Below are 18252 nucleotides of genomic sequence, written 5' to 3'. Positions count from 1 at the left end.
TGGTTCAAACCGGTCTTGCAGCCGTGCTGTACGTACTTCCTCATGAGAGTGGCTATACACACCTCATTCAGAATTTCTAAGTATCGAGACGCAGAATCAAGTAGAAAATCAAGTAGAAGCCTCGTAGAAGATCGTAGAATAATGTAGAGAGACTCGCAGAAGCGAATAGGACGTTGTAGAGAGACCTTAAGAAAGAAGCCACGAGCTCCAACACGCCCTCTTATAACTTTCTCTCGCGCTAATTACAGGCCGCTACACGTGGTCCAATCAGATGACACTTCTCTCCCCACTCTAGATTTTAGAGTAGATGGGTCCCACACAAGATATCAACTGTTCTTCTATTCGTCCTTTCAATCAGTATCCATGGCAACATGACGCTCCTTTGAAAATATAGGCGTTGATCAGTTCGAATAATTCTGGTCGAAATACGGTAGCTTACGTTAGGACGCGTGAACACGTGCTCGCTTTTCTCAGAACTTGGTGTTTAAATTTGTCCTTCCTTCCTCCTCGGTGATGTGGCAAGATAGAGGAAATTTACTGCAAGTTAATTTTAACCGACTGTCGCAAGAATCTAAGTGAATATTAGGATATTCAGCCCTCGTTTACAAGTCGTAGTTACAAAGTAATGAAATGATAGTGAGCAAATGATTAAACATGAATTATAATACAATTACATACCAAATAAATATCATGACGTTAAATTCCTGAATTGATTACACATAATAAAATTAACATAATTACACTGTAACGTCTGGAACGTTACAAACTGAGTAACTGATCATACGTTGCATGTAAGCCGAATTGATACTTGCGAAAATTATGTACACATTTACAATGTCAAGTTCGTGACATAAGCCTGCTGATATTGGCACGACAGTCTGATATATTCTATTAGGTTGCTAACTTGTATTATCACTATTCCTAACTGACTGGCTTCATTGTTTTTATGATTGGAACACAACTTTGAATGTAATATTTACAGTTCATGCAAATTTAGGACTATTAGCATGTTTGTTGTTAATTAAACAAGTTTAATGGCACTCTGAGAATGTTTTACATTGTCTGTAAATAATTATTGAAATTACATGCACTCACAGACTGTTCAACACTGTCTATAAATAATTATTAAAGTTTAACTGCACGTGAAGAATGTTGAACGCTGTCTGTGAATAATTATTATGAAGTAGAATCTATACAAGTTTAAATGTGGCACTGAAAAATTTTATGTTCTCTTGGAACTTTGCGAGATGAAAACGCAAGTTCAAATATGACATTAATATTCTATGTTCCCACAGTTTGTTACGAAAACGCAAGTTCAAATGTGGCACTCTGAAATATTCTATGTTCCCAGAGTTTGTTTCGAAAACACAAGTTCACTATGGCACTCGGAAAATTCGAACACTTGGAGAAATTGTAACACTTGGAAAAATTCTATGTTCCTTTGGAACGCCACTGTTTGTAAAGAATAAAGTCCTAATATGGCACTTGAAGATAAATACTATGTTCCACTTCCACTGGAACCGAGCACTAGAGTCAGAGTATCGTCCCACCGAAATGCAGAGTCCCGACTGGACAAAAGTTCGGTCTGCTGACCTTGTAGAGCTCCAACCGCCACCCGTATCCCAGAGATGGTGGAGTATTACTGCCTTTCTGTAGCTTAGATCGCTTTGCTTTTGTACCTGGAGCCAATGAAGCATCTCAAAACGTGGATATTATCCACCTCTATAACTCCTAAAGTACTTGGTAGATTTGCTCAAGAATTTGAGAGTTTGCAGCTATTGTTATAACCTCAATGTCGGCGGTGCAAACATAGTTGTATCTTAACTCCAAATAGACTTTACAGATGGATCGGAACATCACCATATATGGTCATGCTGGCTGCGTGAAGCCGGCCCGAGGCGGCCACGTCACTGCTGTGTACGTCAGCGCAGTTTGGCGAGCTTGCCTATCCTTGACCTCGCGCAAAGTTTAACGCTCATACTTTGAACTTGCTTTCTTGTAGCGGTGTTTCTGGTACAATATATGTATTTATTACACAGTAAGTGTAAACACGTCTGTTCTTTGACATCTGATCATGTGTAGCTTGGGTGCGCCATTATCACACCTTTAAGAATGAACAATACTTCATTTATGGTTTCCTGGCAGTGTTCATGACAATATAATGTGTACTCAAGGCGGGTTAATGTTATCTTGTAAGTATATCATTGTTTAATAGTGTTTTTAGACACAAATATTACATCACTTTTGTGTCATAACTGGCAGTCATCTTGTTTTAACCGAAAATTGATCCATAGTTAACAGTTCGAAGAAAGGCACTTGATATCATGTTTACAATCTTTGCCTAAAGTGTCAGCCATATTAATCGATTTTTTGAGACTGCCATGGAAACATGAAGAAGACAGGTACATTGTATGTTCCTCACGGCGTTGCCTAGGACACAGACATTACATAAATTATCCCCGATAAGTTGGAAATGGGTTGGTGACAGGAAGGGCATCCGGCTTTAAAACTAAATAGCCAAAACTATACAAATATGACAAGTTCTACAAGATTAGACTCAAACTGCTAGGGCATGCCCCAGAAGCGACGCGTAAGGATTCCGCCTGCCCCTTGTGAGAAATGAGCAAAGGATACCGGGTCATGGGCGGGCCTGGCTAAAGAAGCAAGTTCAAGTGAGAATTGGAACACTGAATGTTGGATCTATGACGGGGAAGGGTAGAGAGGTTGTGGATCTGATGATGAGAAGGATTGGAATTCTGTGCGTTCAAGAAACTAGGTGGAAGGGTAATAAGGCAAGAGTGCTTGGCTGTGGTTTTAAGTTGCTGTACAGTGGAGCAAACATGCAGGTAGAAATGGTGTTGGAATTATCCTTTCAAGTGACATTGTAACCTGCCCAGTCCGTGTAAACGGAAGAAATGATAGAATAATGAGTGCGAAGCTGTGCCTCGGGGAAGAGTTCACAATTATAACTGCTTATGCTCCACAAGTTGGTTGTGAAGAAGAGGAAAAGGATGATTTCTGGAGAGATCTGGAAGAAGAACTTTCCAGCATACCAGCAAATGAAAAGGTATTTTAGGTGAAGTTCTGAATGGTCACGTAGGAACCAGTATGGAAGGAGAAACATTGAGAAGATTGCATGGAGGTTGAGGATTTGATACAAGAAATGAAGAGGGTGAGAGAGTGATAAATTTTGCCTTGGCTTCAGATCTGGTGATTTGTAACACCTTCTTCCAGAAAAGCGAGAGGCATCTATGGACATACAAAAGTGGAGGATGGGAAAGCCGAATAGATTTCCTCTTGTGTAGAAGAATGCATCTGAAGGAGGTAAAGGACTGCAAAGTCATACTAGGGGAAGACGTGGCTCCACAACACAGAGTATGACTGACTATGTATGCACAGGGATGAAGAAAAGAGCTGTAAGGAAAATTAAACCCAAGAATCAAATGGTGGAGGTTAAATGATCCAATTTTGGGAAATGAATTCAAGGAAAAGTTGATCAAAAAAGCACAGGTAGTAGAAGGTGTTCAGAAATGGTGGACAGTAAACGCTGAAGCTATCAGGAAAGTTGGTTTGGAAGTTCTGGGTATGACATCTGGGAAAGGCGCTCCACTTGATAAAGAAACATGGTGGTGGAACAATGAGATCCAGAATGCGATCAAGATGAAAAAACAAGCCAAGAAAGCCGGGGAAGAATCTGGAATGGCCGAAGATAGAGAACACTACAGACAAGCTAATAAAGCTGCGAAAATAGTTATTGGAAGAGCAAAGGCAAAGTCATTGAAAGTAGACTTAGGCAGGAGACAATAATAGGAGAACAGTAGTTTGGATTTATGCCAGGGAAAGGAACCATAGATGCCATTTTTTCTCTAAGACAGCTCGTGGAAAGATACAGAGAAAAGAATTACATATGGTGTTTATTGATTTAGAGAAGGCTTATGATCGTGTGTCCCGCCAAGAAGTATGGAGATGCATGAGATCCAAGGGAGTACCAGAGAAGTATGTGCGCATCATTCAGGACATGTATCATGGGGCAAAGACGCAAGTTAGAAGCAGTGTAGGGCTAACGGAAACCATTCCGGTTGAAGTTGGTCTCCATCAAGGATCTGCGCTGTCCTTATATCTTTAATCTGATAATGGATGTTCTCTCTGAAAGTCTTAGAGATCCAGCTCCTTGGTGCATGCTATTTGCAGATGACATCGTACTATGCAGCACTAACAGAGAACAACTTGAACTTAAACTAGAACACTGGAGAAAAGCACTGGAGGACAGAGGTCTTAAAATCAGCCGGAATAAGACAGAATACTTGTGCCTTGATGGAAAGGGAAATTATAGTGTGAAAATGGATGGAAATCAACTCCACGCATGTAATTGTTTCAAGTATCTTGGATCAACTGTATCTGATGACGGCAATCTAGATCTGGAAATTACACACCGAATTCAGGTTGCCTGGTTAAATTGGAAAAGGCTGTCTGGTGTCCTCTGCGACAGGAGACTAAATATCCAAGTGAAAGGGAGAGTCTACAAAAGTGCGGTGAAATCTGCCATGATATACGGTGCAGAAACTCGGCCAATAGTACAATCACAAAATAAATGGCTGGATGTAGCCGAAATGAAAATGCTGCGATGGATGTGTGGTGTTACTAGGAAAGACCATATCAAGAAGAGCTTCATACGAGGCAGTGTTAAGGTTATTCAAGCATCACAGAAAGTTCAAGAAAGGCGGTTGCTCTGGTATGGTCACATTAAGCGCAGGGATGAGAACTATGTAGCAAGAAGAGTGCTTGACTTGGAGGTGAAGGGCAGGAGGGAGAGAGGCAGACCTAGAAGATGGATGGACTGTGTGCGAGAAGACTTCGCAGAAAAGCAGTTAACTGAAAACACCATTTGGGACCGAAGGAAATGGAAAAGACTTGTCAAAAACGCCGACCTCGCATGAGAGGGAAAAGACGAAGAAGAAGAATTACATAGTAAGTATTTCTGTTGATTTCATTATCCTTTCAGGTGCTTTCATTTTCTGTACAGTGGAATATCCTGATACTACTGATTCTGAGATTGGCTTACATTGTTAAAGTGGACCAAGATCCACGATGATTATACTGTGAGGATGAATTTTGACTTCTATTTCCCTCATACTAGTTAATATGAAATAGGGTTTGCTATTCCCACTCATCTATTGCTCACTCCCATCATGGCTTTGGTAATATAATGACTTTTTTTTTTCTTCAGCAGACATCATAAAGTACAGACAACTTTCAGGTGTATCATTGTTCAGAATAAGTATTTCAGGAAGAGGTAAAAGAAAGCAACCAAGTAAATGAATCACATTGTGAGAAATACAACATTAGTACAAAAATTTCAGGGTAATTATTTAAGGGAGCAGGGAGAGGGAAGGATGGGAAGGGGGCAGTCCAGTACAATTCAAATCGCTCACTTGTTTTAGTTTAGGCCTCTCTCTGTAAGAGGGGCTAGCATACAGTTTGTGCAGCTGGCAGTAGTGGCAGGGATCAGCCGTTGCCTTTCGGAATTCAAATTTAATTTTCATTTTGTCTCTTACACATCTTCTTTGGCCTTCTTTAAGCATTTGTCTGGGATCAAAGAACTGTAAACCATGGAAAACAATCTTTAAGAATGTGGACAGTAGAGTTCGAACCCTCTATCTGCCAAATGCAAGCCAACAGCTACATGTCTCAAACCATGGAGCCAACACTCTTGGTAAAATAACTATGCCTTTAACAGAACTATTTTCAAGTCATAATCTGACATACATATGACTACGGTCCCCTGATTACTCTAGTGTAAGGTCTTTTTTGGTTTTATACATCTTGCCATCCCGTGAGTTATACAGTTACAACCAACTGTTGGTCCCAATTCTTTCTAAATAATTTATATTAATAAAAAATATTAACATGAACTACCTCATCGTTCAGCCAATTATTGGATGAAAGGGTTGCGATGTCACGCCGAGTGATGCGCAGATTGAAGCACTCAACAAGTGTTTCTGCAGAATTTCCTCTCTGGAAAGCAGCATTTACCATTCTCTGTGAAAATGCAAAATAATGCATCAACATTGTGCAAAGTTAAGTATCCACACAAACTAATATCAAACAACTTTCTTCTTTTTACTTACTTCCATTTGAGTAGTCAGTTTTGGTAGCTTCAACTCCTCATCTTCAAGTGTGATGATTTCCTCAGGCAAGGCCACTTCAGTTATCCTCATGTGAGTCTGTATCCGCTCCTCTAGGAAGTCCTGCAGAATCTCTCTGCTTCTCTGAGAAGATAGTTGGATCTTCAACTTCTCTTGTTCCTCCTTTCTCCGTCTATCCAGCCTTTTATGATCATATATCAGGGTGCTAGAGAAATGTTTACCATGTATGTTATATAAAGCATAATGTAAAGTGAATTTATAAAATATTCTGGTCTGTTTACATGATGGAGTGCTACACAACTTTACCATCTCCAGCACAGGTACAAATGATTTACAAACCTAACGACTAAGTACAGACTATAATACAGCATCTATAAGCAATATGTTTATATCCAGAGCATCTTCTCAATATCAGGCAAAAATTCCACAGTCAGGGCAGGATCTTTACTGATTTCTTAAATTCTATGCAAAGTTAAATGTGATTATACTGACTTTACCTCTGATTAGGAACTCTTTATTTAAATATTTTAGGTGCGTTAAGACTTTGGAGGTCAGGATATTATGGTGAAAATTACAGTTGTATGATATTTTATTTCAACAACAGCAAACCAATTTTTATGATTAAGGTTCAAGATTAGCTCGCCATGAATCACGTCCTTTCCCCTCACCTAGCATATTAACAACTATGAAGGTATATAATGAATTAGTAATTTTTCTTATCATACAATTACACTATATCCTGAAAAAATGTACACACAAATCAATATATACAGTAGAACCCGCTTAACTGAACTTCGCTTAACCGAAACCCGGCTTAACCGAAATGCTCTGGCAAAACTGTACTTTAATATTTTGTTTTTACCCTCTCGTTCTTAGCCATCGATATTAGTAATTATCTTGCTATATGTGTTGAGAGCTACTAGGCAAACCTATTTTTATAATATGACTTATGTCAGAATGCACGAGTAGCATAAAACAAAACAGTTTCTTACACTCTAGTTTTTTCCATGATACATTTTTTCCTTGAACAAGCAGGAATTATTATTATTACTATATTATTATTATTATTATTATTATTATTATTGTTGTATTATTCGTCACGAAGATTATGCAGACGACTCCGACCTTGACAATGACAGTTTTGAGAATCGAGTTACAGCAGATGATGGATTTAATGCATTGGAGGTAAGACCGATTTAGAATATTTATTAAAATACAGTACCACACTCGTAAATTACAGTTCTGTAATAAAATTACTGTATACGGTATTCAGTTCAGTAGTAACAAAGGCATTTTCAGATTGCTTTGCGCTTTGTTGAACAAAGCAATGAATCTACACCAGCTGATATATTGTTGATTAAACGGTGGCGTGAAAATATTTACCATCTGTCATCCGAAAAAACGCGTCAACCGAAGTGGCTCCGCCACCTTTATTTTGGATAAATAGGGTTCCACTGTATTTACAATTCCACCCTCACAATATTATGAACACTAACAATGCTTAAAAGATGTGCAAAATTCTCTAGTCCCTTGGCAGCAGAAACAAAACATTTCTCTTTTGTGTATATTTTTGTTAAATTATGTAGCTTTTATATTAACATATTTATTCCAAGCCTTTTCCCCATTTATTTTGGTTTCCTGGTTGAGAACTACCTTGGTTTTGTTTTCACATTTTATTTGTTGATACCTCTCAATTTCAAAATTAAATGGATGAGGTAAGACTTTGAGTTAGATAAGATTCTGACAATGGAAGCATAGAAACTCATCTTGTTGGAACCCATCTCTCATTTTGATGGCTCTTTCCGCATGTGTAAGAAGACAACATGCAAAATACGAGCTGCCAGTTTGAACGGGAAGACTGACAAATTTAGGGTTAAACTACATGTGACTGCAACTGGTTGGATTAGATGACCATAGCTGCTGGCTGGCTGCCAGCCTACCTGCTCGTGTTTGAGTGAAGGCCGAGTAGCGAGGACAGATAAGCCGGAGAGTCAGTTATCAGTTTAACAGGAAGTAATATAGCTATTTTGAGGGTTGGTTGAAATAATTGCAATGTGTTCCTTACAGAGAAGGGTCTTAAATTCTGTTCATGTGTTAGAGATTGCACTAAGTCATATCCACAACACAGGTTTTTCTTCTATGGGAGAAATACATTTAAAAGAAGAAATGGGTCAGTTTGTAATTGACTTAACAGTAATTAAACAGGCATTCCTCGTTCTATAGCCACATCTCTTGTTAATATAAATGAGAACAGAAATGCTTCATGAATTTACCAAGCTCAGAACATTTTAAGCAAGCCTTGGACCTATGGGAGTCACACTCCCATTTGTCAGGCGAGGGACTCCTTGGAAACAACTTGGCGAACGAAACTGAATTTGATGGAACTATCAATATTAATGGGGCTTATGGTAATATGGCTGCCAAATGCAAGATGTAGTGTGGTGTAAGAACATCAAATATCTTTATATAAAGGGAACTGTGCTTTGTTAGCAGCTTCCTGGCAGTATTTATGACACTGTGGCATATATTTACTGTGTGTGAGTGTTGTCTAGTGAATTTGTGATCATTTGATATTGATTTTTAACGTAAGTCTACTGTGTTTTTATGCCATAGGCGACAGTCATCTTGTTTTGCCCTCAATCCATAGACAACATTACTAAGAGAGACACTCGATATAATTATTTACTATATTTGCATTGCCCTAAGTGTCAGCCATTTTGTTCTATCTGCCATTAATGCCATGGAAACTATGACAAAGACGGAAATTATGCATGCTCTTATCGACGTTGCCAAGGAACTAGAGTCTACACCTGCTGACACCATTACAATGGACATATTTTTGATGGCATGGAGTAGACCGTACAGCCAGCAACTCCACGCCGAGTGTTAGGCGGCGAGAAATAACCTGACACCCTCAGGGAGCCAACGACTTCGGGCAGATGAGCTCCTTGAGGAAGGGCGGTGGTCCCTCAGTGGAGAAAATGCCACTGGAATCCACTGAAAACCTGATGGCGGGCAGCAGCGCCATCAGTATCGACTTGATAAACAGAGCAATTCATGCTCAAGATGGGTCAAGAGCGGGGAGCCTCAAGCGTCACCAGAATGACTGGTTTTTCGGTTGTGGTACTGCGGTGTGGAAGAGAGAGGGACCTCACTACACTATTATTCCCATGAACACTATCATGATAGCTGCTTTAAATGGATCTAATTCGTCATGCGACCAGGCTGACAATCGGCACCTTTGTGGTTCCAGGCTGCAAAGTGTGAAATGTGCTACTGGCATGTGCATGTAGGCAACCAGGCTGCATATGCGAAATTTGCAATTGGAAGAACAAAGTAGAATGTGGCCACTTGGAATGTGAGAGGACTTTTAGCTTCAGGAAAACTTCTCCTGATAATACAAGAGCTGGAAAGGTATAATATAGGAGTGGCTGGGCTAAGTGAAACTCACCGGAAAAACAATGGCCATTTTAGAAGTGGTAATCATTGGGTCTACTTTTCTGGAAATGAAGAAAAAAGCAGTAACGGGGTCGCAATTGTGATCAGTGACAAACTGAATGGCCTAGTGAAAGGATATAAACCTGTTAATGATCACATAACACTGTCTCAAATGCAAGCCACTTTCAATCAACATCATTCAGGTTTATGCCCCAACAGCGGATGCATCTGATGAAATAATCGACCGCTTCTATCAAGATCTTGATGCTACTGTTTCAGCTTTTCCAAGCAGAGAAATAACTATTGTTATGGGAGACTTCATTGCCAAAATTGATTCAACACAACATGATGAGCGTGTCAGAACATCGATAGGAAGATACGGAATTGGAGAAAGAAATGGACGGGGAACAGGCTTCTTGAGTTTGCAATTCAAAACAGGTTCACTATAACTAATACAGTCTTCAAACATCACATACGGCACATGTACACATGGACTTCGCCTGATGGTCAATATAAAAATCAGACTGACTACATCTTGATCAGTTCAAGATGGAGGTCTTCTGTAATGGACACCAAAACCTGTCCAGGTGCAGTATGTGGCAGTGATCATCAGCTTCTTAGAACAGAAATAAGAATATAACTTCAAACAGCAGTTAGAAGATCACACAGGATACCACAAGTAATTAATATGTCGTCATTCAAGGAATCATTGGCGCGAAGAGCCTCTATATTACAGGATCCAGTAACAACTGCAGAAGGGCTGCGGAAAGTGACTAAAAACTGGATAGAGTCCTCTTTGAATGAATCTCGAGTAGCAAATACTAGAAGGCAACAGTGGATCTCTGACTTGACCCTTCAGCTTGTAAAAGAAAGAAGGTGCCTTAAAAAATCTGGCATTAACACTAAAGAAAAAAGAGAGCAAATGTCTGATCTTGATAGAAGGATTCAATTTCCTAGATAAAAATAATTTCCTTAGTAACATTTGTTTTGAGATTGAAGACCATGCAAATCAAAATCACAGCAAGGATCTTTTAAACAAAATTACAATAATCACTCGAGAATTCAAACCATAATCCTGGAATATACAGAACTCACAGGGTGATGTTGTGGATAAAGAGAATTTCTGGAAACATGGAGATTGTACTGCCAGGATTTGTACAGTGAACAATGTAATGCACAAGACCAAGTAAAGATAGACAAACAGTCAGATCCTGTACCTGACATCCTCCGAGATGAAGTAGAAATGGCTTTGAAAATGCTGAGAACTGGAAAAGCGTGTGGACCTGATGGAATAAGTGCAGAAGTCTTGAGAGCTAGACGATGCTGGAATTGAAATGCTGTTGAAAATCCGTCAAGCAATATGGAATTATAGAAGATGGCCCGAGGAATGGGTACAGTCAATCTTTGTCCCAATCCACAAGAAAGGATCGAGGAAAAAGAGACTCCGGGCATTCCTAGAGTATCAAATTCCTGAAGTCCAGACTGGATTCATGAAAGGAAAAGGCACTCAAGAACAGATCTTAAGCCTAAGACAAATCATATAAAAGGCTAGAGAATTCAATGTTCCGGTATACCTGTACTTTACTGATTACCAAAAGGCCTTTGATACTGTCAAATGGAGCCATATTTGGAAAATTTTGGATGACATGGGTTTGCCACTCCATTTGATTGATCTCCTCAAGTCCTTGTATAAGGAAAATACAGCCACTGTGAAGATTCAAAACAAACAGTCTCAGCAGTTTCGTACAAGGGCTGGAGTTCGCCAGGGATGTATCCTGTCACAATTACTTTTCAATCTCTGTGGTGAATATGCAATGAGAACTGCATTAGATGGCTAGGACAAAGGGTTTTCCATCGGGGGATGCAAGATCAACAACTTGAGATTTGCTGATGACACCACCTTGATAGCATCATCAGAAGAGGAGTTGACAGAGCTGATCAAGAGAGTAGAGGAAGCAAGCCTAGAAATTGGATTATGCCTAAATCGATAAAAAACCAGTCATGATTGTTGATCGTAAGAACAACAGTCCACATATCAAACAGATTGGAGGGTGTGAAGTTGTACATCAGTATGTATATCTAGGCTCCTTACTATCCAATTCTGGTGGTCCCAAAGATGAAATAAAGCGAAGAATTGAAATAGCAAAGGTAGCGATGATCCTCTGCGGAAGATCTGGAAAGATAATAACATCACCATCAATACAAAAAAGAAGCTCGTTGAATCTCTAGTCTTCTCAGTCTTCTTGTACGGCGCAGAGACGAGGACCAACCTCAAATGTGATCGTGAATGGATAGAAAGCTTTGAAATGTGGTGCTGGAGGAAAATGTTAAGGATTCCTTGGACAGTTCATCGCACGAACACATCAATCCTGAACCAACTTCAGATAAAAGTTCGTCTATCGTGTAAGGTCTTTCGGCGGATTGTACGCTACTTTGGACATATAATGCGCCGAGATGGTAGTCTTCAAAAGCTGATTGTTGAGGGCAAAGTCCAGGGAACCAGACAACGAGGACAAGTACCAACAAGATGGATTGACATGGTGAACGGCCCCCTACAGATTTCTCTCAGACCAATCACATTGAAAGCTTTAGATAGGGAAGAATGGCGGAGTACGGTTCGTCGGCTAGAGGGCTGAATATTATGATAGTCATAACACCTCAGTCATGAGGCAAAACGAAGAAGAAGATGGAAGACAGAAAGTAGAAATGGCTGAGTCAACAAAGAAGATGCATCTGGATGAGCTAGGCGTAAGTGATATTCAGGTAAGGGGAGATAACGAGAGGATGTTATAAAGTGGACTTGACGGGAGTTAAAAAGGGAAGAACAGAGTGTGGGGTAGAGCTGCTCATCATGAATACTACTGCACGCAAAATAGTTTCTGTTAGGCAAGTAAATGAGGGAATGATGTGGGTAGATTTGGCAGCTGGACGAATTAAGACGAGAATTGTCTCAGTGTATTTACCATGTGAGGGTGCAGATAAGGATGAAATTGACAAGTTTTATGAAGCAATGAGCGACATCGTAGTCAGGGTCACCAGCAAGGATAGGATAGTGTTAATGGGTGATTTCAATACAAGAATTGGAAATAGAACTGAAGGATATGAAAGGGTGATTGGTAAATGTGGGGAAGTTATGGAAACTAATAGGAATGGGAAGTATTTGCTGGACTTCTGTGCTAGTATGGTTTTAACAGTTATGAATACACTCTTCAAGCATAAGGCTATTCACCACCATACATGGGAGGATAGGGGTACCAGATCCGTAACAGACCCTATCTTAATTGACTTCGAATACAGGAAATCTGTTAGGAATGTACAGGTTTATCGCATATTTTTCAATGATACAGACCACTATGTGATCTGTAGTGAACTAAGTATCACTAGGCCTAGGATAGAGAAAGTGAAATATGCTTACAAACGAATAAGGTAGAAAATCTTCAGAAACAGGAAATTAGAAGTACATTGATATAATTACAAGTAACAAGTTTCGAACAGTGCACAGTAAGGTGGTTCAGGATATAGAAAGAGGGTGTGGCATACAGGGAGGTTGTAGTAGAAACAGCAAGGGAATGCCCAAGAACAACTGTGTGTAATGGGAAAAAAGTGAACATCTTGGTGGAAAGATGAAGTGAGAGCAGCTTGTAAATGAAAATAGAAAGGCTCCAAACAAGGGCCAATGCAGACCAGGAATTGTACGTAAATGAAACAGAGCAAAACAAATAGTTGTTGAATTCAAAAAGAAGTCTTGAGAAAATGTTGGTAATAACCTGGAAAGGCTAGGTCAAGCAGCAGGGAAACCTTTCTGGACAGTAATAAAGAATCCTAGGAAGGGAGGGGAAAAAGGAAATGAATAGTGTTTTGGGTAATTCAGGGGAATCACTTGACAGGTGGAGGGAATATTTTGAAAATCTTCTCAACTTAAGAGGAAATCTTCATGGTGGTGCTGCGAACAACCGAGTTCATGGGGAGGAGGAAAACAATGCTGGTGAAATTACGCTTGAGGAAGTGGAAAGGATGGTAAATAAAATCCACTGTCATAAAGCAACAGGAATAGATGAAATTGGACCTGAAATGGTGAAGTATATGGGAAGGCACTGATGAAATAGTTTCATGAGTAGTAAGATTAGCATGAAGTGTTAGTAAGGTACACTCAGATTGGACAAAAGCAGTAATTGCACCTATCTATAAGCAAGGGAACAGGAAGGATTGCTACAAGTATCGAGGTATCTCACTGATTAGTATACCAGGCAAAGTATTCACTGGCATCTTAGAAGGGAGGGTGCAATCAGTGGTTGAGAGGAAGTTGGATAAAAACCAGTGTGGTTTCAGACCACAGAGGGGCTGTCAGAATCAGATTTTCAGTATGCGCCAGGTAATTGAAAAATGCTATGAGAGGAATAGACAGTTGTGTATGTTTCGTAGATCTAGAGAAAGCATATGACAGGGTACTGAGGGAAAAGATGTTCACCATACGAGGGGACTATGGGATTGAGGGAAGATAATTAAAATCAATTGAAGGTATTATGTTGACAATTGGGCTTCAGTGAGAATTGATGGTAGAATGAATTCTTGGTTCTGGGTACTTACAGGGGTAGACAAGGCTATAATATTTCACCTTTGTTGTTAATGGATCATCTGCTGAGAGGTATAAAGTGGCAGGGAGGGATTCAGTTAGGTGGAAATGTAGTAAGCAGTCTGGCCTATGCTGATGACTTGGTCTTAATGGCAGATTGTGCTGAAAGCCTGCAGTCTAATATCTTGGAACTTGAAAATAGGTGCAGTGAGTATGGTATGAAAATTAGTCTTTCGAAGACTAAATTGATGTCAGTAGATAAGAAATTCAACAGAACTGAATGTCAGATTGGTGATACAAAGCTGGAACAGGTAGGTAATTTCAAATAATTAGGATGTGTTCTTCCAGGATGGTAATATAGTAAGTGAGATTGAATCAAGGTGCAGTGAAGCTAGCAGTGAGCTCGCAGTTGCAATCAACAGTATTCTGTAAGAAGGAAGTCAGCTCCCAGATGAAACTATCTTTACATCGGTCTGTTCCCAGACCAACTTTGCTTTACGGGAGCGAAAGCTTAGTGGACTCAGGATATCTTATTAATAAGTCTGAAGTAACTGATATTAAAGTAGCGAGAATGATTGCTGGTACAAACAGGTGGGAACAATGGCAGGCAGGTACTCTGAATAAGGAGATAAAGGCTAAGTTAGGAATGAACTTGATGAAGCTGTACGCATAAACTGGCTTCAGTGGTGGGGTCATGTGAAACGAATATGAGAATAATGGACTCTGTTATGGAAGGTAAAAGAAGTAGAGGGAGACTTAAGGCAACTATTGTTACACTCAGTTTATAACGATTTAAAGATAAGACGTGCAGAACTAAATGAGGCCACAGCATTAGTTGTAAACAGAGGATTGTGGCAATGTTTAGTGAATTCACAGAGGCTTGCAGACGGAACACTGAAAGGCATAACGGTCTATAATGATGTGTGTATGTACATATGTATGTAGAAATGATAGTAACAGCTGCAGTGATTTCAACTGGAAAACTCGTTCTCTGACCACAAAGGATGATTAAGGACCGAGTTCGAGATTCCAACATGAACCTCCAGAATCTAGTGGTGTAACAAGCGTTTTGTGTAAGTCATTGCAAGTTATGAATCTCATTCCGTATTGACGGTTATCACTTTACAAAAGAAAATATTTATAAAATCCTCCTATCAATACAAGTCAAGTCATCTGTTAGATGAAGCAAAGTCTATACATGTTTCAGCCTAATCTCAAGGCCATCTTCAGTAGTAAAACAATGATTACATAATATACAAACAAATTAAAAATCGTAATGATGTGAAGTGACAGTGATCATGATTGGCGAGTTAAAAACACGTTGAGGTACAAAGTCCTCTTGTCTAATAGATCTTGCTGACTGTTAAGTAAAAACACTATGCTGAGGAGTGTAGTGAGACCGTCAATACTACGAATAAAACGTGTATAACATTTGTAACTAAAAGTAGTCGTCTCGAATGGAGACGACCTTGTCGGTCTCAAGTCACATTGACAACTAAGCCTTTGTCAACTAAGCCTTTGTCAATGTGACTTGAGACCGACAAGGTCATCTCCATTCGAGACGACAACTTCTTGCTTCCATTCTATAGAAATAAGGGTTTCAAGGAGTTATCTGAGAATACTGTTTGTATGAGCTTAGATGGATAGTCAAGTGGCAAAGTGTAATGTGAGAAGCTTTGTTACAGACAATGCAAGCAATATGGCAAAAATCAGGAGTGCTTTCAAAGCAAGGGAAGATATTAATGGCTGCTCTGCTGATATTTGGAACGAGAAAAGAACAGGAATCATATATAAGGCTTTCTGGATATTTTATACTGTACGGAGTAATAAATGAGTTACAGAATAGTGAGCGAATGCAAAAAAAAGAAAAAAGACCTCAACGGAGTTGTGAACTGGACAGCACTAAAGGGAGTGAATAGTCAGGTTGTAAATCCTCCCAGTTTTAATTGCTGTATTAATAGGGTGGCAGTAGTCAGTTGGAGAGTAATTGCACTCGCTTTCAAGACAAATACAAGTTTGGTCTCATGGGAAGAAAAACTTGAAAGAACAAACTCTGTATTTTACAATGTTTTAGTTTTTAAAAGGCAAGCTGTCATGTCTCTTCCACTTTATTTTATTTCTTCCCCATGGTAGTACATGTTTTTGAAGATCAATGCACTTTTTGTACAGAAATAAATCAGATCCTTGACTTTACGTATTAGGCAACTCCTTGCTTATGACTTTCACTGAATGTGGAATTTTTTTGTACAACAAATCTGTTTAAGAACACACAAATTCTTCCAGAACTATACCAAAATATATAATTGTTTCAATTATACTCATAGTTCATAATAACTAGATTGTACGCAATAACTTTCTTGAATCTGTGTGTTTATCACCATTAAAAAATTAGACCATATGAACGATATACCTACATATTACAATATTACAAACAATGTTAAAAACATAACTTACAGATCTGTGGTCCAGCATGGATCATACAGAGGGTGTCCCTTTGTCTTTTTAATCACATCATTTACATCTTCAGACTTGTCCTCTTCCATTTTAGTTGCTAGAAAAGGAAAGTGGGATATGAAATTTAGGAGATGCCATATCAATATCAGATACTGTATATTAGCCACCAATTCTACATCATAATGTTAGGAAGGAAACAATTTTTAAAAAAGTTTAATTACCAGAATTCATTAAAAATTTTACAAATACTGCACCAGAGTTTCTCAATTTCTCCTCACACGGAGACCACTTTTTAAAGTTAAAGAAATTATCTGCAGACCACTTTACTCTTACCCTGTTCGAAAACAACTTACCTGTCCTTCGTTTTTTGAATTATTTATGTTAATCAGTTAATACATCAACATTTTTAAAACTGTATCAGAGATTTTTGAATTTCATAAAATTCATTAAATTTTCAATATACAATGTTATTTGTCATACAACTCATTAGTAAGATAGAAATTAGATGTGAGGCAGTGAAAAGTTACCACTCTAAAGGGATATCGGGGAAAAAGACTGCACACAAACCACTGCTACACTCACCGGTAAGCTGTAGCAGTATGGGTGGATATTCAGTTTCATTATGGTAGGCCTAAATTATTAAGGAAGAGTTAATAATGAAGTTGAAAGATAATGTACATTTCACTTTTCATCAAAACAACTGTTAAAAATGATGTCCATCATTACTGATAGAAACGTTGCATCAGCGTAACATTTTCAGTCTTCATAATGACAATCTTTGTGAAATACCACACTTCTGCAAAATTAAGCATAAAAATTTCCTTAGGCTGAAATCCATTCTTGTTTGAATATCTGCAAGTTCCTCCTCTGTTAATAATACTCTCTTCTGTGATTCTCTCTTTTTGTTTAAAACAGATCCTGTTTCTCGTCATTTTCTGAATCACTTGATTATGTACTGTCCTGAAGATGTTACAGTGCCACGCAAAACTATGTGAAATTTGCGGATGGTTCTGTCATACGATTTCTTCTTCAAGTGAAATGTCTCAGCTAGAAACTTCTGTTGTCCACCACTACACATCACTATACCGATAGCTAACACAAATAACATTCAACAAGCGTAGGAATGCAACACTAATACCATGTGCTCAGCAAGAACTCCAATCCTAATCTAAACATTCATTCTGAATGCTTACCGCCAACTATGCTCGCTGCACTGGCTGACTGCGCTCTCTGTACCCATCACTTGACAACAAAACAAGCATTTTCACAGTCCACCCTCATGGCAGCATCGGCTAAAGTGCCGGTAACTTTTCGCTGCCTCCCCCTGTAGAATATGGCTCTGTTATCTGGAGTCCTTCAGATATTAAGTTTTTAAAAGTATATGAATTGGAATTGTATGTGTACCCAAGATTTGAATCCTACTCCACAATTTTATTGCATTTTGATATTAAAAGTTTGGAACAAAGGTGTAAATATGTATGTTAGTTTTGTATAAAATATTTAATAGTGAAATTAATGACGAAGAGTTACTTTAAGCATATAATTTTACATTCCTCCAGGAGTTAGCAGGTTCAAGAATGTATTTTACATTGAGAAGTGCCACACATAAGCCAATAAGAATTCTTGTCTTAATTGAATTCT

The 18252-nt window shown here is 38.9% G+C and overlaps 1 protein-coding gene across 7 annotated transcripts in view; it reads right to left on the bottom strand.

Moving 5' to 3' along the window:
• LOC136858074 (sentrin-specific protease 1) overlaps positions 1-18252 on the bottom strand; it is a 322570-nt gene that overhangs the window by 125147 nt on the left and 179171 nt on the right. For 6 of the 7 annotated variants that reach the window (XM_067137329.2, XM_068225408.1, XM_067137333.2 and 3 more), the window contains 3 exons: positions 16612-16708; positions 6129-6351; positions 5917-6039 (listed from right to left, as the gene is read on the bottom strand). In XM_067137329.2, coding sequence (XP_066993430.1) covers positions 5917-6039; positions 6129-6351; positions 16612-16708 — 443 coding nt within the window. The remainder of the gene's footprint in view (positions 1-5916; positions 6040-6128; positions 6352-16611; positions 16709-18252) is intronic. The other variant, XM_067137330.2, reaches the window with a different exon arrangement.

The sequence above is a fragment of the Anabrus simplex genome, chromosome 1 (assembly GCF_040414725.1).
Source record: "Anabrus simplex isolate iqAnaSimp1 chromosome 1, ASM4041472v1, whole genome shotgun sequence".
Lineage (NCBI taxonomy): Eukaryota > Metazoa > Arthropoda > Insecta > Orthoptera > Tettigoniidae > Anabrus > Anabrus simplex.
This window is presented reverse-complemented; position numbering and strand designations above follow the sequence as displayed.